The 27,165-nt window shown below is 43.0% G+C and overlaps 1 protein-coding gene across 4 annotated transcripts; it reads right to left on the minus strand.

Annotated features, from left to right (window-relative positions):
* Positions 1-326: 326 nt before the first annotated feature.
* TPH1 (tryptophan hydroxylase 1) lies at positions 327-26,663 on the minus strand. 4 transcript variants are annotated; one of them, XM_054171854.1, is made up of 12 exons: positions 26,422-26,663; positions 25,968-26,150; positions 10,491-10,628; positions 9,331-9,514; positions 7,804-7,904; positions 7,077-7,144; positions 5,627-5,823; positions 5,019-5,154; positions 4,397-4,523; positions 3,618-3,713; positions 2,942-3,075; positions 327-2,652 (listed from the first exon to the last, which is right to left on the minus strand). In XM_054171854.1, exons 3-12 carry the CDS (start codon positions 10,608-10,610, stop codon positions 2,478-2,480), a joined length of 1,338 nt encoding a protein of 445 aa, XP_054027829.1. In that variant the 5' UTR covers positions 10,611-10,628; positions 25,968-26,150; positions 26,422-26,663; the 3' UTR covers positions 327-2,477. The 4 variants fall into 4 exon arrangements, with proteins under 4 accessions (XP_054027829.1, XP_054027827.1, XP_054027828.1 ...); XM_054171852.1 differs by having other exon boundaries at positions 25,968-26,155; XM_054171853.1 differs by lacking the exon at positions 26,422-26,663 and having other exon boundaries at positions 25,968-26,186.
* Positions 26,664-27,165: the final 502 nt, after the last annotated feature.

Below are 27,165 nucleotides of genomic sequence, written 5' to 3' on the forward strand. Positions count from 1 at the left end.
TCCCTATTCCAAAGGCAGGCTCTGGCTGCCGCTGCAATGAAAACCCTCAAAGCTCGAAGTGCCTGGTCCTGCTGGCTCTGACAAGAGCCCCACAGAGGGCAGGGGAGCACCTGCCGAGGTCAGGGCCTGTGGACCTTCCTCAACACCCGTTTCAAGAGGGGAAAAAACACTTAAGTCTTCAAAAAGCGCAAGGAAAACAAGTCACTCAAACACACTTCAGAAAGGAATTAAGTTACATGCATGGAATATCGCAGTCACAGTAACAAACGCCTAAAGCCTGGGTGCTTTGTGTTTGTTACTGCAGTGCTTAAGTAAAGGAGGTTTTGCTTCCAGTGATTACCAACAAGTCATTTATTTAACTGACGTTTAAAGCCTCCACGACAGTTTAAAATATTTAAATTATTACAGTTATACATAACAAGAAGATTTGGATGTGTGAAGCCAAACATAGATGTTACTGATGCCATGGAAATGCATTTTCTCTATTACTTTTAGCAGTTAAGTGGGTTTATTTGCTGCACAAATGCAAATAAAGATACAATTGCTGTTTTTCCAAAGTATTGAAAATTATGTACCAATTTATCAAGAATAAGGTTTCCTACTTGAAATGTTTGCACACAGTTCAATTATTTGAAGTAACACAGATCTACCTATATGTCACCAACATAGCAATCGCAAGGGTTTTTAAAATGTGGCTGAATATTTACTGCTCCCACAGAAGCAGATGAAATAAATCCTCCCTTACTACTCAGCAATAAGAAGGGTTCTTCAAACAGACAAAGCTCCTAAAATCTATCTCAGTGTATAATGTAAGCCATAAATGCTGTAGACTGCATTTCTATGTCTTAAATGTTCTTCAAAAAATAAAGTTGGAGTGGATTAATAGTCACAGGGAAAAAAATGATCCAGACTTACATTAAACAGTGATTATGCTTGGAAAGATTGGGTCAGCAATTGCCTGTGTGGCCTATTAGAAAACACATGAAACTCAAACTGATTTCCAAGCACAGAGGTTCATGAAAGTCCTTTCAAGTTCTCAAAATCCTGGATTAGCATCTCCAGTGTACTTATGATTTTGGCCCATTTTTCCAGCAACTCTGATAGCTGCGAATTCTGGATTTCCCGATAAGCTCAGTGCCTAGTGTGCTATTAAATACACCCTGCATATCACAGATCTTCACTCAGATGTATTGTGTCCTGTACCCATTTCACTGGCAGGGCTGGGAGAAAACAGCAGCCAGCACAGCGTTGTATAGCTATGCAGGATGCATGAAACTACAGAGCCCTGAAATAGTGTTGTTACTATGTGATACAAACAATTCAGCAGGACACTGATTCCCACCTCTTGTAAAGTGCTCTTTGGAATGAGACATACTTTACACTACAAATCAGTTTGTTCCATTCGTAGCCACAGAGTTCCTACAAAATGCTTAGGCCTTTTGGTCATCATTTGCTTGTTAGGGAATGAAGGTGTGGAAGGGCTAGTAAAGAAGAAAGCAAACTTATCTTTGTGCAGGTCAATAAAGTGACCAAGCAATCAACAGGAGACTTACTCTTACAGAAAGACAACTGGACTATGAACTTTGGCTGTTATGTCAAACTTTGGTGTCATTTTAGAGCAAATTAAACTATTTTGAATATTAAATTGTAATTTGGAAATTATTTTAGCCTTTGTGCTAAGTCAACACCAGATGGCTTGCTCTATTTTCTTGCTAAATTAATTCGATCAGGAAAAAGGCAAATAGCAGTTTCTTTAAGGCCTTCCCTCAGGTGCAATATCAAGGAAAGCAACAAACATCCTGACTCCCTGAGCCTACAGCAACTCTCTTAAAATAAACAAAAATAGGATTTTGTGCAGCAGCTCTGTATCTCTTGCCTTACGCTAGAAGCATGCCAAACAGAAGATGTGCAGTTCTTTGGGGGCAGGGACGATCCGGTTGAAAGCAAGATTTGAACCCTTAGTATTATGAGGAACCTCCAGCTATGGGTGTCCTGATGCCTGTGCTGTAATCATTCAAGTTTTGAACTCAGTAGCACAGACATAGAAGCAGCGATTACTATAGCTTCTATGCTATCAAGACTGCAATGCTGTAAAATTAGTAGCACAGACTACCAGTCAGAAACAGACATTTCCTTACGGCAAATCATTCCCTTATTGCCTCATAAGCCACCTTTTCCAGCATCTTATCCCAGCTTTGATCCCCAGACCACACTTTTCTCCAGTCTAGCAATTTCTCTATTCCCCCGTCAGCTTCTCAAACGCAGCTCCAGGCTATTTTTTAATCCAAGGGGGATGGAGGAATATATTCTGTAAGGGACTTTACACAGAGAAACAAGATAAAGTTGTTGTCCTATGGGCCATTCACTCTTCCATTTGTAAAGGAGAGAGCTCTGCATGCAACACATTAAATGCCTAGAGAGAAATCAGCAGGGAAAAGAAAGGAGTTGCCGACTGCACCACACTGCTGACAAGAGCGTTAAACCTCCAGCTGCTTGCCCATCTTGCTGAGGGCATCGCTGACAATGTCCAGCTCATGCCGCAGCTCATTCACCACGCTGGCAATGCTCTTGGTGTCTTTCAGGAGCTGCAGGCTTTGAGTGTAAGGGTTGTACTTCACCCCAAAGGGCCGCTTGATGGTTTTTGCAAACTCCCTAGTGAAGTTAAAAAAGAGAGAGAGTTACAAACCAAGAACAAGTGCATCCTCTGTATGCAGTCAGTATCAATAACCACATTTCTAAACTACTCACTTTCTTAAAGACAGTTATAATTGTTACATAATTCAACTTTCTCACCTAGTCCCTGGAAGACCAGGCCAATATTATTCTTGGCTGTCCAATCCCATGAAAGATAATTTTAGAACAGTGATAAAAGGATGTGGTTCTGCTACTGAGAGGTGCATGAAATCAAACCTGCTTTTATACAATAGGAACAAATCTGTACCTCATCTTTTCCTTTGCTTCTTCAAAGCTTTCAGAAACATAGTAAACCTCCTGGAAAGTTGTAATGAGGCATTCTTGCTTGCAGACGACCTTTGGATCAAAAGGCTTGACTCTGGCACTCCCAGAAATAGAGTGCTGGTAATGCAACGTGTTATGTGTCAGAGGAACATCACCACCCAAAGAATCCACAAGGAAGATGACATGAGGTAGTCAATAGAATAAAATAAAAATAGTAAGTGAGACCATATTTAGTGCATTGCTGCTTAAGATGCTGCTTAATCTTGAACTACTGTTCAAGATCAACAAATAGAATAACTCAAAACGGTCAGTCCCCCAGACAGAAGGCTCACATGTAAATAAGAGCAGTATTTTCAGAATCTGTTTAAACCAGAAGATCTTTATTGTGAAAATAGTTACTTGGACCCTAACATAAAGACATCCCAGTCAACTAATGCTTCCTGCAAAAGACATAGCAACTGCTCAGCATATATCCGAAAGCAGACTGTCCAGTAACTATTGCCAGAGTGAATATCTTAAAGTCTAGTGGGTATCTAGTGAGTCTTTGAAAAAAGGTCTTTAGAATTATACTTCATAAAAAAAACCAGGGCGAAACAGTGACAATCATAGTCAGGTAGAAACAAAGAAAAGAGACAGCTAAGCAGTAAATACAGTCTTACCTTGAGCTCACTAATAGAAGAGAGCAAGCCAGCCCCATACACTCGTAGCTGTCCCTCTTGCTTGCACAAGCCAAACTCTACAGTGAAGAAGTAGCACTGAAAGAGAGAAGGGAGTGAAATAATTCAGCCTTCAGCAAAGATGGTGGTGTGAGCTAGATGGGACGCTGTGGTGAACTAGATGAAGGCATTTGTATTGTAATGTCAAAGAGTGAAATACCAGACAGTCATCACTTGGTTATCTTTCTCAGATACTTAAAGAGGAGGGAAGCCAGAATGGAAGGACAAAGAACCATAGGGTTTCTCATAAGAAAGATTGATATTATAGATCACCCCACAAGGCTAGAAGCTCTTCATGTCAATAGGAATATTGTGATGTAAATCTGTTTGGAGAAATACTGTCATGACAAGACCTCTTCAGTGGAAAAGAAACACTGAATAGAGAGGATCTCTGTGAGAGAGAAAGATTACTTTTAACATAATTGAATCACGATTTTCTTTGGAAGAAACACACCACAGAATTTCAATACAGAGTAAGTGATATACCACCAGAATTTGTTCCCTTACTTGACAGCCAAATGAAAAAAAAATATGAATCATATCAACCTTGAAAGGTACTTTTTTTCCTAGCATGGAGAATTCTTACATGCTCTAAAAGCCAAGGACCAGTGAAACACACACAGAGGTCCAGCAGCTGCTGTGACTAATGCAAACATGAAGTTTGAGATTCATTCCATGGACAGGTATCAGCCTAGCAAAGCGCAAAGCACTCAAACACTCACTGTGGCCAGTTTTTGGACAGCCTCATCTGATGCCCCAAGTGATGCAAGACCAATTTCCTGGGAGAACTGAGCAAAACTGGGTTCAGCCAAAAGAGGGACGTGACCTAAGAGCTCATGGCATGTATCACTGGAAAAAGAAACAAAACAAGAAATCCCAAGAGCTGCATTTGTAGGAGAGTGAAAAAGCAGCACCCGTGTAATATCCAAATGACATTTAACATTCAAAATATCCAACAGCAAATATATTCCTTCATGTTTATCTGGAAACAACTAATCAGGTCACAGTAGCTCTATGTAAGTACATAAACTCAGACTTTGAAATGAAGCTGACTAAAATTAAGATCTGAGCTCCACATTTATAAGGCAATTGAATATTAAACCAGCTGTGCACAATGACGTCACTAAGACCTCCCCAATAACATGCCATACCTATGAAGGCAGCACATGAGCATGATAAAATTTCATTTCATTACATTCAGCATGAAGGCTGAGTCTTCAACACCTTAAAAATAAAAGGTTTTTTGCTGGTGCTCTTGAAATGTTTCTAAATAGCTTGGCTCTGGGCAGCGAGATTCAAGACTCACTCCCTTCTCCAGTTTTACCCCAGGATTAAATGACTCACGGCTCTGGTGTGTAGAGAGGATCCGAGCTGTGTCTAACATACTGAGTGCAGTGAAAAACTCTGAAGGCTAAGCCTGCCAAGAAGTCTCGGGGTGACAGATATCCAGCAACAGGGCGAATGGTGAAACCTGTGCGCTCTGAAAAGCAATGGAGGAATTACACATCAGTTTAGTGTAGAACTGCACAACGCTGTCACCTCTCCTGCTGCAACTCAAGGAAAAGTTGGCTCTACTTTGGCTCAAGAGCACATGGGAAAATGGGGCATGAATAGCAAAATAAGTCATAAACTTGAGAATGACAAACACTTAGTAAAAATATCCCTACCTGCGTCAGATTTCCTACAGTATCATGTCTGAGGCCAACACAACACAGTGAGGTCTCTCTTTAGTCAATCCTAACAATCTCTTTAGAGGCATTTCCCCTCAAAAGTCACAGTTTGTATATAATGAAGATGCAATACATTAAAACATGCATGGCCACAAGGTCTCTTAAAGGACCAGAATGAATACAAGGAAAAGTAAACAAGGATGTTTCCTTTCGCCCTGAAGAGAGCAGCGTGATTTTCAAAGGAGCTCAGTTCCTTTTTGTGCAAGAACATTAGCAGCTTACCTTTCAGGAAGCGGGACACATCTTCCAGCTGGGGGATATTGTCTTCCCTGTACCCACAGTACTTGGTGAGCAAGGGTAAGTTTTTAAGGTACTCTCTACAGGCATGAGTTGGGTAAAGCTCATTAAGCTCTCGGTACACAGTCCCCCAGGTCTTGATCTCCTCCTCAGTGAATTCAATTTTGGGAATTGGATCACCACTACAAGGAGAAGAAGAAAGGACATTCCTTAGCAAATAGCTGCTAAGGGATGACTCATTTACCTGCTATTATTATTTAATGTCTATACAGCCGTGGTACCTGGTCAGGGCACATTAGGCACCGTCACATACACTGTGAGATCTGCTCTATGCTCTGGAAAGCTTTTAGTCCAAGGGCTTGCTCTCTTTTCCACCTAAATCATGTGGCAGGACTCTTTGCATTGACCTCACTGGAGCATGAAGCTGTAAACAGTTTCTTAGGTGTTTAATGATGAGAATAACACTGATTTGTTTTAGGAAAAGATAATTATCTGAAGTACATTGCACAGAAGCAGCTAAATATAAGCATTAGGTAAAAATCATGCTTCTGTGTAGGAAGACAATAATCTGTTTGAACATTGTTTGAACATTGTAGTCTATCTCTCCTAATCAGCCCTCAGGATATTGATTAGAGTGGATTATAGCAAGTGTGCAACCCACAGCCCACTGAAAGCTACAGGAGTGTCACACTGAGCTTCCACTACCAGCATGGCAAATGCTTTCCCTAGGGAATCTCTGTTCACAACATGTTAACAGTAATGGCCTCTGTGCTGAGGTAACCAGCTGCATTAACACTGCAAAAGAGCACCTGACACCCACCATTTCTAGGACATTTCCAGTTGAGGAACTTGGCGTCTGCAATCAAGCAGGCAACAGCAACAGGAAACTCACATTTAGAAAGAATTCACAGTATTGGGCCATAAAATTCCTGAAATTTTAAGAGCTCCCTCCCACAAGCAGCATCTCTTACAGGCAGAAGCTGTTCAAGTTTCTTTTCACAGAAAACTTCTTATCTACACATCACATGCACGAGCTTGAACCCAGAAAGAAAATTCAAGTATTAACATTTGCCCAGAGTTTACATTCAGTGGTCAGTGGGCTATATACTGGGCTTTGCCTCCACTCCCTCTCCTTCACAAAGGAGACCAGTCTGCCCTAGCCCAGTCAGTACATCTGGGCACAGGCAGCCTTACAACGTGCATTCTCCACCCTCTTCCTTTTATGCACCCATTTCCAGAGAAGCATGAAGAGACCGCAGAGTCCAAATGCACCACGCTGCAGGAAGCCCATGCAGGCATCACTGGCCATCTGAGGATCAGCCATAATGGCTGAGCAACCACAGCCTTAGCCCTGGGAAGGTGAGGTCCTGTCAGTCCACTCTGCTGTTGTTTCAAGGCACTCAGAAGGGCTTATTTTGGAAGAAGTCAAACTTACTGTTTGTAGTTCATAGCCAAGTCTGCAAAATACTTTCGTCTCTTGCGATAGACATTGTCTTTGAAACCCTGGCAGGGGAAGGAGACAAACAAAGTCAAAGGAGTTTCTAAAGTGTAGCGAATAAAGTAATTAAAACAAGACACTTGACATTTCTTCAGCTGGGAAATACAGAAGTATGCTCTGAGGACAGGGCAGGAACCTCATAGCTTTAGTCTGAAATGTTTAATAACTGGGAATTAAGCAAATACTCCAATTAAAAGTAACAATTGGTGGGTTTATGCATGCAGCTATATATTCCATAGATAATAATTTTAGTCATATTAGTATTACACACACTTTGTTTACTTGCTTGATTATTGTAAATTACAGAACAAACAGTCCATTTGCACTGCCCAAGTACCAGTTAGAGTGAAAAAAGAAAGAGGAGGAACTCAGCCAGCCTCATAACAGCTTTTATAATTTATATGTGAGCACTCAGGGCCCAGATCTGGAGCTTTCATGCCCTCACTCAAGTAAGGCTTGCAGAAAGGCACAGGGACTGAATTCAGAGACAGCCTTGCCTGAACTAGGAAAAAGACATGAAACCCGCCAAGGGAAAGTGCTCAGACCCACAGAAGCGCCACTGAGGGGAAGGAAAGGGAGAAGAAAAAAGCTGCAGTTTTATAAAGTAAGCTGCACAAAGCATGCTTCCACTAGCACTGGGTGTGGGGAGGACAAAAATACTTACTGGATGGTCAGCATCCAAATCGGACCCATACATCAGCACTCGGTTTGCACATTTATCCAAATCTGAGATCTTCTTTGGAAACCAGGGCACATTCTCCATGTCTAGGGAATGCATGGGATCCACAAAGTTATTAATAACGCCCAGCATGCTGAGGGAGGAAACGCTACTTTCAAGTATGGCTATGGTGGTTACAAGCGACATCTATAAATTAAAAGGGCATGAATAAGACAAGGGAGTTCACTGCCTATCTGGGACTAGCCTCCAGCTCACACTTCCTCCTCTGTCACTGCCACAGTCTGCCTACAGAGGCACAGCCAGCTCCAAAGCATCCTGGGGAGGAAACAGTTAATAGGGGGTTTCTGTGGCCCTTAACTGTTCTAGGGTTTGAACAGCACCTAGAAGCTCCCACCGAAACAGGGCCTCCTCCTGCATTCTGCTGAGAATCTTCCAGGGTACAAAGTGTGCAAGGGAGTAGAGAAGTGACCTGCTGGTGGACACTGGGCAGGGTGGGAGCAGGTTTGAGTCCTCCTGTCCCTGAACACAGAAAACAAACATTGCTCTGTAGTTATGTACCTCAGAAGTATCCATCTTTGCTGAGAGGTTTCTGTGTTAAGAGGAAGAGGAGGCCCTGCAGCCTCAAACAGATGCTTCATAACAATTTTGCTACTGACAACTTGGGATTTTTTATAGCCTAAGAGAGTTTTTAGTCAGGCTCTTGGCAGAGCAGTTATTACACTGCTTTTCTGTCCTGATGGTCTTCAGTTTTCTTTACAAGAACACAAGGAGTGTTTAGATTAAAATTCCCCTTACCACGGGCTAAAGTAAGCTGGTTTTATCCAAGAACACCAGGTCTCACCTTCCCCTACCTACCAGCCTGTGCCAAACACAGTGAATTAGAAATACATGGGACTGACTCCCTGCTGCCCTGAACTTCAGGCCTCTCTTTATCTAGAAGCAAAGGAAAACAGGATGTGAAGTATCCCAAAGGTAAAAGGCAGACCTTTAAGTAATCAGTTAGCATGAAAAGTGATTTAAAAAATCCAAAACACCAAAAACAAACAAACAAACAAAACCTAAATCAAGAGCTGCAGAAGGGAACTGAAGCATCCATCCCCTGCTCCCACCATCATCTGAACTGCAATCTGTCAGTATTACACCTCTGCCATCATGGTGTACAGTCCCCAGGCAAGCCCAGTACTTAGGCCTTGCCTGCACACCAGCCTGCGCTGGCCTCTGTAGGTGCAGTGTCTCCCATCAAATCCTCTTGTGCTGTACTGAGAAGGGACAAGAGCACAGACAACAGACCTGCAATCTGCACCAGCCTAAACCAGGCTGTATTCCTAGGTGGCACCAGCCAAAACAGGCCTGTTTGTATTAGCCAAACCACACACAGTCACAACACAGAAACATAAACCTGGTAGCTACTGACTGAAAACACACCACCAATGCAGATGTCAGCACCATAAAAGGATTTCAAGCCAAGACACTGAGAAGTGCATTTTCATCAGAACTGCCTTCTGTACTCACCATTGCCCTGGACAGTGAAATGCTCTGTTGGGTTCACAGAGACAACACTGACATGGGATTTCAGAAGCTGGAAGATCTCGTTCAGTTGTTCCCTGTCACTGTCACAGTCCACAAAGATCTCAAACTCAGAATTTCGTCTCTTGGACTTCCGTGACTCAATGTGTACCAGATTTACATGCTTCTCCTGGTTTGTAAGAAGTAATGGTTTTGAACAGATTGACTTATAACAATTGACTGAAAATTATAATTTGGTCTTCAAATAAATATGCTGCTGTCACAGATTATTCACCACCTTTGTGAAGCTCTTTCAGTTAGCTGGATCTCCTGACAGTAATTTGCTTATTCAAGGAGGGGAAATGGTTTGATTTTAAAAAGCCTCCCATTCAAAGAAAATGAAAGAGAACCAGTGTTCTTTCTATTTCATTTACATTCAGAAAGCACAGAACAACACAGCCAGGGGGTTTTAATTCATAGACCTTTTTCTTTCATTCCTCCCATAGGAAGCTGATTAGCAACAGGGTCTGGGGAATTCACCAAAATGCCGATCAAGTCACCATATAATTATCTCACAAGCAAGCAAGGGATTTAAAAGCAGGAGTTTTCAGGGGGAAATTTTCACTTTTATTTTAAAAATTATTTAATCATATGTCTTATATCAGGAACACAGAGAAAACCCCAGGCTAAGCCATGCAGGTCCAGATGATGGAGCACAGTGGCACCATACATATGCCTTGCGCCACACCGACCCAGCAATCAAAGGAGTGTGGTTGTGTAGTTGAAGTTCCCCTGTGACCCTCAGTCTGCCTAAACAGGGTGACAAGGGCACTGGACTCAACCAGCACGGGTCAGCAACCTCAATGTCTACCTGCCACTGACAGGAGCTTCAGACCCACCTCTTGCATGCAGCAGAAATGAGTGATAATTCTCTCTGCATGAGGAGAAAAGGCAAAGCTCGCTCAGTCCTGTGATATGCAAGTGGTATGTCCTGTGAAGCATCTAATTTGAGACATAAATTTGCTTTTGTGGGTAATTCTGGGTGCAAAAGTGGAAGCCAGGTTAGGAATCACATCCTTCATAATTAGATGTAATAAATTCTAGTGTGTTCCAAAACTTACAATTTAAAAATACCAAGTTGCTGTAGCAATGTGATTACCACATACCTGAAAGAGTTTCAATGCTTTTACAAGTCCTCCAATTTCATTTTTCAATGAAAAGATGATGGCTGTTCTTCCTCTTTCAGATGCATGGTCTTCATTCTCTTTATTATCTTCAATCATCATGTAATTTGACTTATTTAACTAAATGCAAACAAACAGATGTAACAGGTAATAACGGGGCAATCTTGTGCTTTGACTGATCACCCACAAAAAGAAAGGTGCCAGCAGCAGTAGATCAGAACTGAAAAATCATTGCCCTTCTCCTGCTACGTAACTGTAAAGTACTGCTTTCACAGAAAACAGAGCCAAAACTTAAGGAGTTAAAATACTGTGCAGATCAGAATCTGGTGACTATAGAGACAGGCCCATTCTGACCCACCACAACCAAGCTATTCCATCTGTCAGGTCCCCTAATTCACATGCCAAACCCTGATCGTGATCACCCAAATCACATACAACAAATTTCAGGCATCCAACACTGCAGGCCCACAAGGTTTTGTACTTTGCTAGTGGTCACACTTCCAACTGAACTGAAAATACAGACCATATTCTTAGCTACACATAGCCAGCCCATAAACAGGTTTAATATCAAAACAATTAAGAATGTGGAAAACACAAACTGAAGAAAACCCACAGGGCTTAGAAGCAGAGGTTGTGTCTCATGTCTTCAAACCTCTCACAAATAAAACCAGCGTGGTCTCTAAAGCAGTTAGTGAGAAAGAGGAGAGGAAAAAGAAGGTACATTATTGCCACTTGGAATTATTTTTTGATGACACAGCTTTTAAAGATATGATTATCTGGTGATGTTATCAGGAATGGAAAAATGCAATCAAAATGCAGCAGTTCCATTGATTCCTTTCTACAGTCTCTCCAGGGTTAACCTCTTTAAAATGGATAATGCGGAACAACTACCTATTTCTATCCACAACAGGTAGGTTTAAGAATACAGATTTTGTCTTTAATCAAAACATTCCAAATTATCTTTCAGATTAACCATGTAATCTGCCTAATAAAATAATTAGTTTAATTTTAAATTGTGTGGTTTAGAAGGTGGCAGATCCAATGCTGTTCCAAGGAAGGTACCAAGCAGGTTACTGGATACGAGCTCTTTGGGGAGCCGAGGTAGTATTCCACAGAAGAGGTCTTGCTCCAAGCCCACGGATGCTAATGGAAGTATCTGGATTTCTGATTGAGTCCCCACCTCTAACAAGCTGTCACAACATGATGAGCCTGGAAAACAGTGTCAGTCCATCACATTGTTTCTGATCCAGCAAAGCCACTGATCTACATCAGTTTGAATCCAGACATCAAATTGTCTGCTGAAAGTGGGTGACAGGGCCCAATGTAGGTTCTGCTGAGCAGCCTGCACATTTGACAGCTCACTTCAATGAGCATCGGGTCAGGATCACAAGAGCCGTGAGTAAACACTGAGCACGGATATGCCAAGCAGAAAAGAAAATGCTGATAGCTCAAAGATTACATATGGGTTATTTGCTGTTTCCTCAAACTGCAGAGACTATCACTCAAGCAAGCCAAATCCTGTTCAGATGGTACTGCTGTGGAAGAAGGTGGATGCAAAGAAGTCTCCACTACAAGCAGTTCAGTGGTGGTCTTTGAAGACTCTTGGTCTGGGTTATATATAAGGCTCATAACACAGCATGCTGGTTTGATTCTTGATTCAGGATCACTGACTTAAGATCAGCTTACGAGATCTGGCATAGCTGCATGCAATATTGTAAGGGGCACAGCTAGGACAAAATACAGGCGTGGAAGACTAATTTCTGACTTTGCACTTTGCTGTGTCAACTAACATGTTTAGGATCGGGTGACAACATTTATAAACCAGCATGTTTAAGAGACCAGTGAAGAAGGTACAACAAAACACAGCATGTTCTTACACTAAGTTCTAAAAATTACCTCTAACTTAGGAATTTGAAAGAGCTGCAAAAGAGAAATGCAGGTGCCTGTAGTGCCAAATGCATCCCACTTACATCTTGAACCACAAACCAACACTCACCTTTGGCTTTCAGTTAAAAAAATGGACCAAAAGCAGGTCTGCATTAATGCAGCAATCATTTTGGCACAAGACAAGAAGAGAAAACCCTAAGAAAAAACCAATTTATCTCCTCCAACAGGTACAACTTCACTTTCATCCCTTCGTATGAGTAATTCAGCTCTAGTCAAACCAGACGCTTTTGCATTGCATGGTATCACATCTGGGCTTTTTTGGAGGGTGAGGGGGGGAATGAATATTGCACTGATACTTGTTATTAATTACATGAATCATTAAATGATTTTCCATCTACCTGACTCAAGTCTTTACAAAAATACACAAACACAGGGATACAAAAAAGCCCTTTTTGAGGTAGATACTTAGGTGTATTCTGGTTACAGAGAACTCCTTTTGGAGCCCACAGCAATCACCTTCCCTTTCTAACCCTCCCCAAAGCATATTCTCTGTGAGATAGATATTTGAGGGCACATAGTTTGTGCTTTAATTCTTTATGTTAATGGATAGCCAAGAGTTAAAATTATCCAAATATACTAATCAAAAGCAAATTACATTTTAGAACCATAAACTGAATTAAAAAACCATTAATCACAAAATGTATTTGATACAGATTGACATTAATTGTACTTGGTAAAAGGTCTCGACATCCATTTTAAATCCTCCTTCCTCTAGGTAGCTGCTTACTTTCTCACTGTCCTTCTGACACAGTTCATAGTAGGGAAGGATGAAGACATCATCTTGCAAATGACTGTGACTAGATATCACATTACAAGGAAAATTTTCAGCCACCCCAAATATCTAAACTAAATCTTTAGCTTTGGTTCTCAGACACCAAACTGAAAGCTGTGCTGGACAGCGTACCTGGCTTCTGAGGGATCTGGCAAAACAATCTTCAGTGAAACTTTACTCTGTTACAGTTGGCATGGTTTCCACAAGGGATTTTGCTGACTTTATAAACTCCAGCCCACACAAAAGCACTGATTTCATTGATCTTAGAGTTACAGAATCACTTCAGTTAGAAAAAACCCTTTAGGATCATCGAGTGCAACCATCCCCTAACTCTACCAGGGCTGGTGCTGAACTACATCCGTGCCTCTGAAACACCTCTAGGGGTAGGGATTCAACCAGCTGCCTGGCGAGCCTATTCGAGTGTTTGAGAACCCTTTCATTGAAGAAATCCTGATTCTTCTAATACTCAATGTAAAACTCTCCTACTGCAACTCGAGATCGTTTTTCTTCATTCTATCATTTGTTACTAGGGAAAAGAGACTGACTTCCCACCTGGCTCCAACCTCCTTTCAGGGAGTTACAGAGAGCCAGAAGGTCTCCCCTCAGCCTCTTTTTATCCAGGCTGAAGATTCCCAGTTCCCATATCCGCTCCTCACAAGACTTGCTCTCCACACACTTTACCAGTTTTGCTGCCCTTTTCTAGATGCAATTACTCTTCTCTGGACCTGATGACGTCCTCTTTGCTGATGTACTAAAGCACATCCCCGCTACAACATGAAACAATTATCCAGGAGTGGATGTTTCTGAACTATACCATACTGTCTCCTAAGCAATGATTCCCCAGAAGTTACTTTTGTTCTACCTCAATTTCATCTGCTTGCATTATGATTTTTCCCACTTTTCCCCCCTTTTCTGTCCAGAAACAGAAGCATAACCAGCGCAGGGTGCTCTCACCGATGCCAGAGGACCTGCATCCCCGGGCAGTTACCTCTCGAAGGAGCTGGGGCCAAAGGCCCCCGTTTCATCCCAAACCCACCGCTCCAAGAACCGCAATAGCGAGGCGGCCGAGCTGTGACACGTTCCACAGGCCCGGGTCCGTCCCGCTGCCCCGTCCCGCAGCCCTCACCTGGCCGGCGCTATCCCGCGGGCCGTGCGCTTCCAGCGAGCCGCCGCGGCGGGGCAGGGGCTGCATGGCCGGGCCGGGGCGGGCAGCGATCAGCAGCGCCCGGCACCCGCAGCCGCGCCGCTTTATGGAGGGGCGAGAAGCGCCCGTAATCGATCTCCGCGGGGGTGGAGGCGGCGAAAAGGAGGGAGGGAGGCGGGGGAAGCGCTGCCCGGCCCCGCTGAGGAAGGGGTCGGTCAGACCCGCTCAGAACACCCACGGAAAACTCTTTATTCAAACGCTGCGTGCGGAGCAGGGCGCTCAGGTGCGGCACCAGCCCACCGAAACAACCCGCTGAAAACCGCCCAGAGGTGCTTTATCTCCCTGCCCCCCGCTCTCAGAAGGTGAAAGAGGGTCATAGAAGACTGACATTTTGTGGGTAACTCTGTGGCTTTGGGGAGCGAGCATCTGAATCGAGGGGGTTTATCTACTTCCATGTGTCCAAAAAGTCTTCTCCCAACATGTGCCTGCTCCTCGCAAATCACAGAATCATAGAATCACTAAGGTTGGAAAAGATCTTTAAGATCATTGAGTTCAACTGCCACTAAACTATGGGTCAAAGAGTCACGTCCACACTTTCCTTGAACACCTTCAGGAACAGCAACTCCACCACCTCCCTGGGCAGCCTTTTCCAATGTCTTGCCACTCTTTCAGGAAAATAAAGTGTTCTTAATCTCCAACTTAAACCTTCCCTGACACAACTTAAGCCACTTTCCTTTTGCTCTATCACTTGATACTAAGGAGAGGAGATCGACATCACCTCCTTCCAACCTTCTTTCAGTTAGTTGCAGAAAGCAAGGAAGCCTTCAGTAGGTATTGATAAGTATGATGCCTGTGGGAAAAGGAAAGCAAACTGATAATGGTTGGACTTGATGATCTTAAAGGTCTTTTCCAACCTATGATTCTATAATAAATGTGGTGGTGAGGGCTGAGTCCACAGCAGAGGGTAAATAAGCAAACTTGCCTGCAAGGTGATGGCTGAGCTACAGGAACCTCTGGACGCAGCAAGGAGCTCACCTAAATGCTCTAGAAGGCTGCTGCAGAAGTGTGCAGTGGAAGTTGTAGTCTCAAAGTGAAAACAGCAGGAGGGGAATTGATTTCTTCACTGAAAATAACAATGTATTTGCTGCTGTAAAACTAAATTGGAGCACATCACAGTTTTTAAAAAACTCATTTACAGACAGGAAGAATAACTACATTTATTTTCTGTGTAGATCTAGACATATGTTTATGTTTTAGAAACGATTGTGGTTTTTAGACTCCAGTAAGCCCACTCCTCACTGTCTCCTCTCAGGTCAGAGATAAGGGGATTTGTGGCACACAGCAGGAGAAGCCAAAATGTTCACTAGGAACATAATCCCTTGGAGGCTTCAGTTATGCAAGGGAGCATAGAGTGGTTATTTTGTGTTGGGCAGATGAGCATCTCTGATCTAGAAACATGGGCTCAGGCTGGGTTCCCATTACTTCCTGATAGCAGCCAGGTTGAAATCAACATACTTTCTTTTCTGTCAAAATGTTGTGCTAATCCTTGATAAAATCTGAAAGAAAACACAAGATACAGTTCTCACCTACATTTCCTCGGGCATCAGAAGACAGCTGAGCTCAGGTCACTTTAACTGTGAATGAAGGATTATTTGGCTGTTTTTTTTAACTTTAACTCAGATCTGTCTTTCCCTCTCCTTCAAAGACTCTATATAAGCTTTCACATAAGACATTGGGGAAGCCAGTTTATTCTTAAAGCATACATAAGGATTATCCTAGTATTAAAGGAGCAGGGACAGCCTCCCCTACAGCCCAGATCTATGGATATGCTCAGAGAAGAGCCAGTCACCCGAGCACTTCTGAAAGGCTGCTTTCTCCCCAGAAGATTACTAGAAGCAATGGTTTGGTTAGCACTGACAGGTACCTGAAGTCCAGCAGAGAAGGGCACAAGACACTCCAAGAGGCCACACTAAGACACAAGATGATGAAGCTGATCTCAACAGAAACACACAAGCTTCACAGCACACAAGAGCCATGGAGGGGATATAAACTGAGCTCCCAGCTATGTCATGTTTAAGGGCATTTCCTACCTCTAAGGCCCAGGTCTGATAAACAGACAGGAGTGTCCTTGCCTCTCATCCTCACCTGCTCATTTCTGATTTGAGCAGGAGCTTTCTGGGACACTGGTTATCCCATTCCTCATACCTAACACTGTGGTCAGCTTGGTCTATAACTGCTGATACAGTGCAAGCAGTACAGTAGCAGCCAAGGAAATCTAACCTAATATAAAATTAATTAGTTACATAAAGAGATAACCAGGGTGCCCTGAATTTTGGGGAGCAGATTAAAACTGATTCACTGATTTAGTAAGAAGTGCTTGTTCACCACAGTCAGTGCCCTGTAGTCTGAAAGAGCAGAACCACAAAGCATGAACTGACTCGATTACAGCCTATTTTCACTGGGTGCTCACTGAAGCCTGCTTGCTTTCTTTCCATGCAGGGTTTCCAGCTCCTGTGAATCTGCAGATGGTTTTACAGGAGAACTATTCAAAAGGTTCATGCAAAAGCTGAATATTCACAGTTTTAGGGTTGCAGAGTTTCTGTGTCACAAGAACAGCTGCTGCTTTGTGTTTTCACAGAGAGCAGGACAATTCTGCCTTCTCCCAAAAGCTGGCTACATACCCTATCCTTTAAGAACAGTGGCTTGGACCCCTCACCACAGAAAAGAGCAACATGGCACAGCAAAACTGCTAGCAATCAGGTACAGAGTTCAATGCAAACAGGACAGCAACATGCACAGGTGCTACTCAGCTCATCCTGGGAGGAGGTGGCACAAGCAAAGGAGCACTGAGCCGGAGTAAGACCAAAAGTTTTCAGTGGGAAATCAGAACTTTACACAGACCTTGAGGTAGGAAGGAGCTGTGAAGGACAAAGACAGCCTTGGGCACTGATACCACAGGGAAATAAGCCTCTTCTTAGCTCATGAGAGATAAGGCAATATAGTGATTAATTTCTCATAAAGCCCCCAGGAGATTTCTCACATATAGCCTCTCATACAGACAAAGCCTTCCAGGCAGCTAATCAGTACCTGAGGATCAAGTACAAGTCTGGACCTGCTCAAAAGTAGGTCAAGCTGATGACGTTCTGCAAGACAGTGCTTTGCTACGTGTGGATACCACAAAACCTGTGTCACTAGCACAGAACAACTGTGAAAGTACCCACCTGAAGGCTATGACACATGCTATTCAGCTGCAGCATTCACTCATAATTCCTCACTACATGAATCTTTTCAGCAGCCTCCATATCCAAGGGTGGTGTCAGACTGAGAAATCCCATGTTTTCTGGGCTCTTTGCTGGAGAGCCTCCAGAATAGGCCACGATTCCATTCCTGCTTCCCAGCAGCTAACTCAAAGGTGACTCCTCTCCTTGATTTTTGGGGGGGGCTTCTGTTTCATTTTTCAAAGCAGGAGCACAACAGCAGAGTTTGAAAGCAGGCAATGGTGCTGACACTTGTGGGTACACATTTATAGATACATGCTCTGGAAATCTTTTAGGCTGAGAAGTATTAAAAACAGTTACACCTCCAGATCTTCCCCTCCCTAGAGAGCCATACAGTAAAGGGACTCATTTTTCACTGTCAGTGAAACAAAACAACCTAAACCTTCTGCCCTACATCTCCTCTTCCTCCCAGTCTTGGAAAGTTTGCTCTCCAAGGGTCACAGGTAAAATATGTAGGGACTCAACTAAACTGGCACATCTTTCCAGGCACAGCACAAGTCTTATAACCACTGGCAGTTTGAGGAAGCTGGCCTAGGGAGGAGGGGAAAAGTAGACAGAAATAAAGAAAAATCAATGTAGTTCAGGGGCTTCCAAGTTCTCTAGTGTTGGGGGGAGACAGAGGCTGAAGGTGACTTTATTCAACTGGCAACAACTGATGAAGCAATACCATGAAAAGGCAGGTTGAGAATGATCTGCAGGGATATTAATCTTCTGTTGAAAGGTAAGATTATCTATCTGAACACAGCAAGACTGAAGGAGGGAATCAGTCAGTCCTCAAGTCTTCACGATCACATTAAGGTCATCAGGGTGAATTACCCCTTCTCCCTGTGTGCTAGGAGAAAGTACTCCAACCTCCAGTGAGGCAATTTTACAATGCCACTTCTGGGATCTCAACCTCCTCAGCCACCACTCAGGCTTCATTTGGACCAGCCATCTGCCTTTCCAACCAGAAGCATTTGTCTGAGGCACTGTGGCCACTCAGAGCTTTTCCAGCAAAAGGTATGAACTGTTAAATCCCTGAACAAAACAGGTTTAATGCCACTTAATACTAAAGTCTGCTCCAATCATAATTACTTTCTCCAGAATAGTCTACTGCAAATTCTAATCACAGCCTTCTGCCTTTTTGTTAATTAACTGCTGCAGACAAGTTATGCTGTTAAGAATCACATGGTGCTTAGGCAGGCACTATGGCAGTTGTAGTAAAGATGAACCTCATGCAGCCCTTTGAAACAGTTTTGTTTACAGTATAGCTTTTATAGATTTTCCTCCTATTCTGTTTGTGTGTTGTGGATGCCCTCATATACTGAAGCCTGAAAAACTGCTGCTCTGAATTTCAAATGTTCTAAAAATGTATGGATCTGAAACCCCTGGCTTTCAACAAGGGAATTCTGCCATTTGCTCCTTTCTTCTGTGAACCACCATTCTTTCAACAAGCACTTCCCAGGGCAATTCACCCAACCTTTCACCAGCATGAGGCTATGACAGTGTCATCTACTGCACTCAGGGCAATTGCTCAGAAATGTCTGGAAGCCTCAGTGCAATAACTCACCTACAGGGAAGGGGACCACATCTTCATGAGGGTGGTTTAGCAATCAGCTAGCTCTCCATAGTACTGAAGAGTTGCTGAAGAATAAAGCATTTGATTTAGAAGCAGGTAATAAAGCAACAAAAGGAAAAGGAAAATTTAAATTATGCCATTATTGAAAACATTTACAAGTATCCTTTCCCAATGAAAATGGCAAGAACCAGTCAGGCAAGTTACCCACTTGGTGGGATTCAGCCACCTGTAGTATCAATAGCCTTTAAGCACGTTTGTTTTGCAAAGTCAGAGATCCTGTGTAAATCTGCTGGAGCACATCTAGCCAACAATCCATTCACTGCTTGTACATTTGCTTTGGACTGTTTAAAGAAATAATATTAGTCCTTTCATCCAAGGCAAGTAATAGTTTTCTCTTCATAAAGCTAAATAAAATCATGAGTGACATCCTGCTCTGAGCAAACAAGGTTTAGTTTTTCCTAACAAAACCTTTGCAAGCTTGTTGCAAAAGGTTAGTTAGACCATACTGGGGCAAGGGGGAAACCATGCTCTGATTTGGTTTTTTGGGTTTTCACAGACAACAGGGAATATGGTATCATGCATTTAATATTTCAGCTACATTTCAAACAAAATTGTTGTCTGGGAACCAAAGCTCTTTGCTCCTACTAGTCTGGAGTTAGTGGGTACAGAAGTGTGAATTACAACTTTTTTTTTTTTAACCTGCTCAGAGCTGGCTAAGCCACTTCATTTTACCAAGCTGCACCACACCAGTCTTGGCCATCAGCCCCAAAGCCCTGGCAAGGGAAGAGGGACCCTGCTGAGAACTCTGGCACCAAAGCTGCCATTGCTGTGAGCTGCAGAGAGCTCAGAGCACAGGGTGCCAATTGTTTAATCTGAACACGAAGGACAAAGCCTGCAAAGAGAACAGAGCAACAGTGGCAACCTCAGTCACCAGCTCTGAAAACAGACACTCTCAACATCTGGAGTTACTTGAGATCCAAAGAGAGGGGTTACCAGGTCCCAATAATTCTCCATTCTTTAAGCAGAAAGTGTAGTAGAAGTGGACTCCATTTTTTGAGGACCCACCCTGTTAGCACTATTCCTACTGCATTATCAATTCAAGTTAAAAGCCTCAAGAAATACCCAGCTCTTTCACATCACAGGCAAACACAAAGCAAAATAGTCAAATGCATAAATAAGCCTGCTGATAAGAGAAGTGACTAAGTATTAACCTCAGCCTGTTGGCCTCATTAGTACAGCAGCAGCATATTTTGCATTCAAAGTGAGGTGGAACAAGCCAACAAAGGAGAAAGCTTTGTACTTGCTAATGATATGAGTAAGCACAGTTCTGAAAGCGGTTCGGCAGGCTTTGATCCACTCAGAAAAGCGAAAGAGCTCTTCAGGCACTTCTAACAATAGCCTTACCATGAGTGTGCATTGGTAACCAGCCTCTACCAGGGTCACATTCAGTTGGGAAGTTTATCTGACACTAGATTTGTCAAATGTAAGAAGCAAAAAGAGTGCCTTCAATATATTTTACACACTTTAAAGGCTTTTGTTCACCACAGTCTCTTGGTCTAATTGGTATAACAGCAGGATATTTTGCATCCAAAGTGAGGTGGAACAAGTGAACGCGGAAGAAAGCAAGGGAAATCAACAAGAAGATTCTCTTGCAGTGAGAACTAACTTCTTACTACAAGAAGGAGGTGCTGGAGCAGGTCCAGAGAAGGGCAAGAAAGCAGGTGAAGGGTCTGGAGAACAGGTCTGGTGAGGAGCAGCTGAGGGAGCTGTGGGTGTTTAGTCTTGAGAAAAGAAGGCTGAGGGGAGACCTCATTGCCCCCTACAACTCCCTGAAAGGAGGTTGGAGTGAGGTGGGGTTAGTCCCTTCTCCTGGCGTCAAGCGATAGAATGAGAGGAAATGGCCTGAAATTGTGCCAGGGGAGGTTTAGGTTGGATATTAGGAACAATTTCTTTCCTGCAAGAGTGGTCAGGCACTGGAACAGGCTGCAGGAAGCACAGTCCATAGAGATGTTCAAGAAATGTGCGGACATGGCGCTTTGGGATGTGGTTTAATGGCCATGTGGCCAGAAGACACTGGGGCTGCCTGTTCCAGCAGGCTTTTTCTATCAATTTCACCTCCTTGCTCTATTGTCAGCTTTTTTGAAATGGGATGTGACCAGAATTTTTGTTCCCAGACATTCTGTTACATTCCATCGATGTTTCAAAGTCAAACGAGACCAAAAGACCATTCTCAGTCTGCACACTTTAGATACCCCCTATCTGCTGACATCACAGCAAAACAGACTACTGAGGTCAGAGTTTGGTTTGGTCAGTGTGAACAAAGCAAATTCAAAATCACAGCTACTTTCTGCTGTAAGGATAAAAAACAGCAAGCAATGTAAACCCATCAATTCACAGCAGCAACTTGAAAGACACCAGCAACTGTAAAATGTTCAGCCTTGGGAGGTGAAAATGCATCATCATTTCCCAAGACTGGCAAAAGCTGTTCATCTTGCTGTGTTCTCATGACAGATGGTTTTTTCCCCTCTGAGTTTCTTTTATCTTATTAGATTTTAGCTCCCATTATAGTTAGGACAATTTTGCAATGGGGCAAAATTAATTAGTTTGCATCAAAGAAAGGCTCCTTGAAACGTAACACTAATGAGTTTCATCTGCCTGATTAGAGGGCTTTGCTTTTAGTAACACTTGGTGCAAAATTTTGTTTCAGAACAATACATTATAAGAATATCAAGGCTAAATGCATTAGCTGAACAGTGACCAGGATAATGGGTAAAAGATGAGGGTGGTAAACTGTGAGCAGACGTATGACTGAATATTGACAGTGAGATGCAAGCAAGACCAGAACAAGATAGTGAAGATTTAAGGAAGGTGCATTTGTGCAAGTAGAGCTTGGTGCAGTTTGCAGCTTCCATTTGTTCACAATGCTTGTAGAAAGTAAATGGAAAAGCACTAATTTTTAGCAAGAAAAGATGGGGGAAAGTTCATTCTGGGTGAGTCTTAATTAACTTCTGTTTTCTGTCAAACTACCTGGACAAAATCATAGATCCATTGAATGGTGTGGGTTGGAAGGGTCCTTCAAGACCATCTAGTTCCAACCCCCAGCTTTCTCAAGGCCTCATCCAACCTGGCCTTGTATGCCTGCCAGGAGGGAGCACCTGAAACCTCCCTGGGCAACCCATTCCAGTGTTTCACCACCTTCACTGTAAAGAATTTCTTCCTAATCTCCAGTTTAAAATCTTCCCTCTTCCAGCTCGAAGCCATTGCCCCTTGTCCTGTCGCTACAAGCCCTTGTAAAAGGTTCCTCCCCAGCTTTCTTATCAGTCTCTTTCAGGTACTGGAAGGCTGCTCTAAGGTCTCCCTGGAGCCTTACCTGCTTATATTAAAATCTGGTTTTACTCAAAACAAATTGTGTTTAATTAACATTGTGTTTGATGGATGGGAAAACTGCTCCAGAGGGCAAAGGTAGTTTGTGCTTTTAGCAGTACTGTCCACTTTCTCTTACCCTTTTAGAGCAAGCAATTAAGAAAACTCATTCTAGGGTGGATTTTCTGATAGGCAGGTGCAAATGCACCTGAAAAGTCACATGGCAAAAGTAGAGATCAGGGATTTGCTGGCCAATCTGGCATAGCACACCATAAATGACACCTGCGTAGATACAGGCTGTGTCATTTGCAAATGACAAATACATGACATAAGCACATGTAGCAGAGTACAAAGGAACTGCCTTTCCTCCTTCCATAAACATCTCCAGCACACACCCAAATCTAGAATCAAAGGCAGTGTTAGGAGAGGCAGGCCTAGGCTGCCATCAGGAGCAGCTCCATTTGGGAGGAGGCAGACAGCCCACATTTGGACAAGGATTTGCTTTCACACAACACTCTTCATCTGCAGCCAAAGAAACCACTTCAGATTTGTGACTGTGCTCTCAACACCAGACTGGCAGAGGAGTGTGCAACACAGCTGAATAGACAGTCACTTCTGGCTAGTGGAAAATGTTTAATCCAGATCTGCTGCTGAATCACATCACCAAGGGATTATGAAGCTTAAGGTGGTTAAATGCAAAAAGCTTTTCGATAAGCCAAGAACTGAATTCAAACCCCTTTCATGTCTTTCCCCTGTTTTGATAAGGTTCTAACTCACAACATTACCACTTTTTGTCAAATTATTTTGATCCAGAGCAAGCAACATTCCTGAGACCCTGATGTCAAGAGGGAAGTGAGTAAGGTGTGCTCCAAGATGCACTCACACAGATGATGCCCCAGCACAGTGCTGGATGCTGTCAACAGCCACCTGCTCTGGTGTCCAGAAAGGCTAGAGAAGCAGAAAGGCTGAAAGAAGTGTGCTCCTTGGGGCTACACCTGGCTGTTCTTGCTGGGTTTGTCCCTTGTACCCACAAACACATGTGCTCCACAGGAATCAGACTGGGCCACTCCAACCCCACTCCAGAGCAAGCCCATACCAGTATCTTCTGCATCTATCTCCCACCTCCTTTTAGGAGATGTCAAAAACCTCTCCGAGAGGAGGAAAAAGACAAATTTTCCTTTCATTTGGCTTTGGGACTTTCCCACTTGAACAGCTCGCACTGTACAGTGCCAATAAATTTAGGTTCCCTGAAGACTTTGCTTGGACCTATGATTTTCCAGCTCATAAGCAATTTATGAGACTTCCTTTTATTCCCTCATAAATGTCTTCCACCTAAAGAGCTCGCAAAGCCTTGCTCTTCCAGCATGTTTTCACCATTCATTTTCCCCTTTCCCATTACTCCAGCCTTTTCTATTCACTCCTTCTGCTACTTCTGTTCAGCCATTCTAGAGACCTCATCCCAAGTCACAAAGTGGAGTTGTTTTGCAGTTTTGTTTACTCTCACTAAGCTGCAGTGTTTCTCCTTCCTTTCTACTTTCTCAACTTGGAAAAGCAAAATTTTCACCAATCAGGCTTGCATAAACTCAAAATGTCTTCCTGTGGCTCCTGTGCCCAGACTTCCTACCTGACTATAATAAGGAAACTCTCTGATGTTGAACAAAACAGTTTGTGCACTGCAGAGAATTTTTAATGGAAAATAAATCCTTATGACATCACTGGCTAATTAACAAATTGCTGCATGAAAATACAACACTGTGACTATATTGCAGGGCAGGATAAAAGTGTGCATGTATTTTCCCACATGTTTCAATATCCTCCTATTGACAGAAGATAGGAGGACTGGTCTACAGCTGGAGATCAGGAAATGATTTTTGTGATTTCATTAGAGCAATTGACAAAAGTGTTTTCTTTCTGTGTAAGGTTAACAGATGGCTTGTTAGAGTTACAACTTCTTTAAACAGAGCTGTCACCAAAAATGATGTGCATGACAACAAAAATAATATTGATACAAGGCTCACTGCAAAATTAAAATGGAGTTTGCATAACCTAAAGCACAGAATAAATGACTGCCACCATTGCAACACAGAGCATCAAGGGGCATTTTGCTTTTCTAAGGGAAGTGGGATGAAGGGATAGAAATTGGGAAAGTGTTGACAGCTTGGGACTTCAGTTATTACAAGCACAAACATGCAGCTGGTCACCATGGCTACTCCACATGTAGGAAGAAACTACAGTGGATCCCAGTAGTAACAAAAGGCATTAATCACACAGAAGTTTGAATTTTGAGGAAATGTGTTTTCACATAAAAACGCTGAAGTCAAATTCAAGACTGCAGATTTGTTCTCACAGTGATTTGCTCTCCTTCAGAAAAACCAGGCAGGCATCAAGCAGACTCCTTCCCATCAATACCTACCTAGTTAACAGAACCAGGAGTACACTGCAGTCTCCCGTGCTCATCTTGGAGCAAAGTGCAACACAAGCATCACCCCTGCAGGACTCTGCTTTCACATCTCACCTCCAGTAAGTTCAAGACCTGTTGTAATGGGTTGGGGCAGACCCCCTCCCCACCACAGGCAGAAATAACGACTCAGACAAACTGATTGCAAAAGTAGTGGAGAGTTTAAATAGAGAACAGTGAGTGTGCACCAAAGGAAACATGGTGACAAGAAAGAAACCAAAGTAAACCCAGGAAGACCCCAAACCCCACCTGAGGGTGCATCCAAAACCCCCAGGGCTCCCTCTTCCCCCTCCCTCTGCTGGGCTAGTCTCAGCTGGCCAGGCCTGAGACTGCCCATCCCCCTGTGGCCTTGGGCCCAATCAGGCCCATGGCCGGGAGATCTCTCCCCCAGTTACCAAGTCTCGGAGAGGGAAGGAAAGAGGAAGTGCCAGACCCCACCGCAAAATTTATAGTGGCGCAAGGGATTATGGTAGAAATACCTAATTTCCTGAGTCCACCCACTGGGATGGACTTCTGGACACAGGAAACACCCCTGTAGCAGAGGGCACCCAGCCCAAACTACGACACCTGTGTATGGCATAGGCATGCAACACTTGAAACTGCCTCACCTCCATCACGAAATGGCTCCCGGTGATGCCTCAGCCAGACAGCAAAAATGAGGGGGGAGGGCATAGTTGTATGTGTGTGAACAGTAATGAATTATCAAGCAATACTAGTTTGACCACTTGCTGTAGTTTTTAAGAACTCAGCTTCACCTTAAACCTGTCTCACTTCCATAAGAGCAGAAAAATTATAAAGGAGATTCAGCTCTGAAAACAGAAAACATAATCCACAGCAGACTTTTTTTACAGGTGGCTGCATATCAGCTGTTCCACCTAACACATGCTAACACATCACTGACATTTAATACTTTTCTCCTTCAACATCACATTTACTCACTATTTATCCCCTTTGCCATAATTCTCCAGGTTTCTTCCTGTTTTCTTCCTCCAGCATCCTTTCTTCATCTTCACAGCATCCTACCACTGTTACCTTTTCAAGCACTTTTTTAGCATTAGCCTTTTTATTAATCTCTCAGACTTTTCTGAGACATCATGAAAACGTCATCCAACTGCCAAAGACCTGAACTGGAAGGAAGAAATAAATCAGAACCCCAGTGGGTCATCTCTGGGTTTGCTCATTTTCTTCACAATAACAACTCAGAAGCAAACATTTTCTCTTACCGGTCTCAAAGGTCAGCTCCTTGCATTATAAAACCAAGTTTGGGGTTTTTTTCCTTAAGAGATAAATAATTGAATGGGGCAAATAGGAGGAGGAATAGGGGCAGTATTTCTCACTGCAAAACCTCTGTTGATAGCTGTTGGAAATGAACAACCTGGTTTGATTTACCAACCTTGTGATGTCAGGTTCACTTAGCGCACGTCTGGTCAGCTCAGGCTGAAGGGCTCATGACTGATGCACACTGCTGTGACCGGGGAGCAAACACACTGCTGCCTGCTGTGTTTGGTTGCCTTCACATGAAGGAGTTTTGAGAAACTGAGGATCTGAGAATATTACAGCAGACTGATCCTTGCCCCAGGTGTAGCAGATTCTTTTTTTCTCATTAAGTTTGGCAGAGCATGTGGATTTCATCATCATCATCTAGGGGGAAAAAAGTAAACAACAAGCATTAAAAAGGGAAAAAATGGATGATTATTTCTGAGGAGAAAAGAAATGCTAAGGAACTGCTGTGATCAAGAGATTCTGCTCTAGGAACAAAAGCAATTTTTTGAGTGAAAGTGGTAATAGAGATAGTGCTGCTTTTGTAACTCTCAGTAACAACCAAAGTGTGGCTAGGGGGAAAGAACAGAGATTTTCAAACCAAACACACCCACAGTAATAAATCCATATCTTTTCATACCAGTACAATAAACTATGAAGATGGTTGACTTACAAATGAAGATTGTATTTTTTTGCTTGGTTTTGCATTTGGCTTAGTTACAGCAAGAGGTCAACCCTAGAAACACATCTTATGGAAAAAGGAGTAAATGTAGCAGTTACAAGGAAATATGAACTAAGAAAAGTAATGAAGAAAGCAGAGTGACCTGAGTATGGAGAAGCCTAGAAAACAACTTCCCAGCATATTAGGTGTCATGGC

The sequence above is a fragment of the Dryobates pubescens genome, chromosome 22 (assembly GCF_014839835.1).
Source record: "Dryobates pubescens isolate bDryPub1 chromosome 22, bDryPub1.pri, whole genome shotgun sequence".
Taxonomy (NCBI): domain Eukaryota; kingdom Metazoa; phylum Chordata; class Aves; order Piciformes; family Picidae; genus Dryobates; species Dryobates pubescens.

What these genes read in the sequence shown, in the direction of transcription:
- TPH1 (XM_054171851.1), bottom strand. Translation starts at nt 14,419, where the DNA reads ATGCAGCCCCTGCCCCGCCGCGGCGGCTCGCTGGAAGCGCACGGCCCG. An exon ending in AAGCATTGAAACTCTTTCAG is followed by an intron (nt 9,515 to 10,490) that starts GTATGTGGTAAT and finishes CTTACAAACCAG; the next exon opens with GAGAAGCATGTAAATCTGGT. An exon ending in TGTGTCCCGCTTCCTGAAAG is followed by an intron (nt 5,155 to 5,626) that starts GTAAGCTGCTAA and finishes ATTGCTTTTCAG; the next exon opens with AGCGCACAGGTTTCACCATT.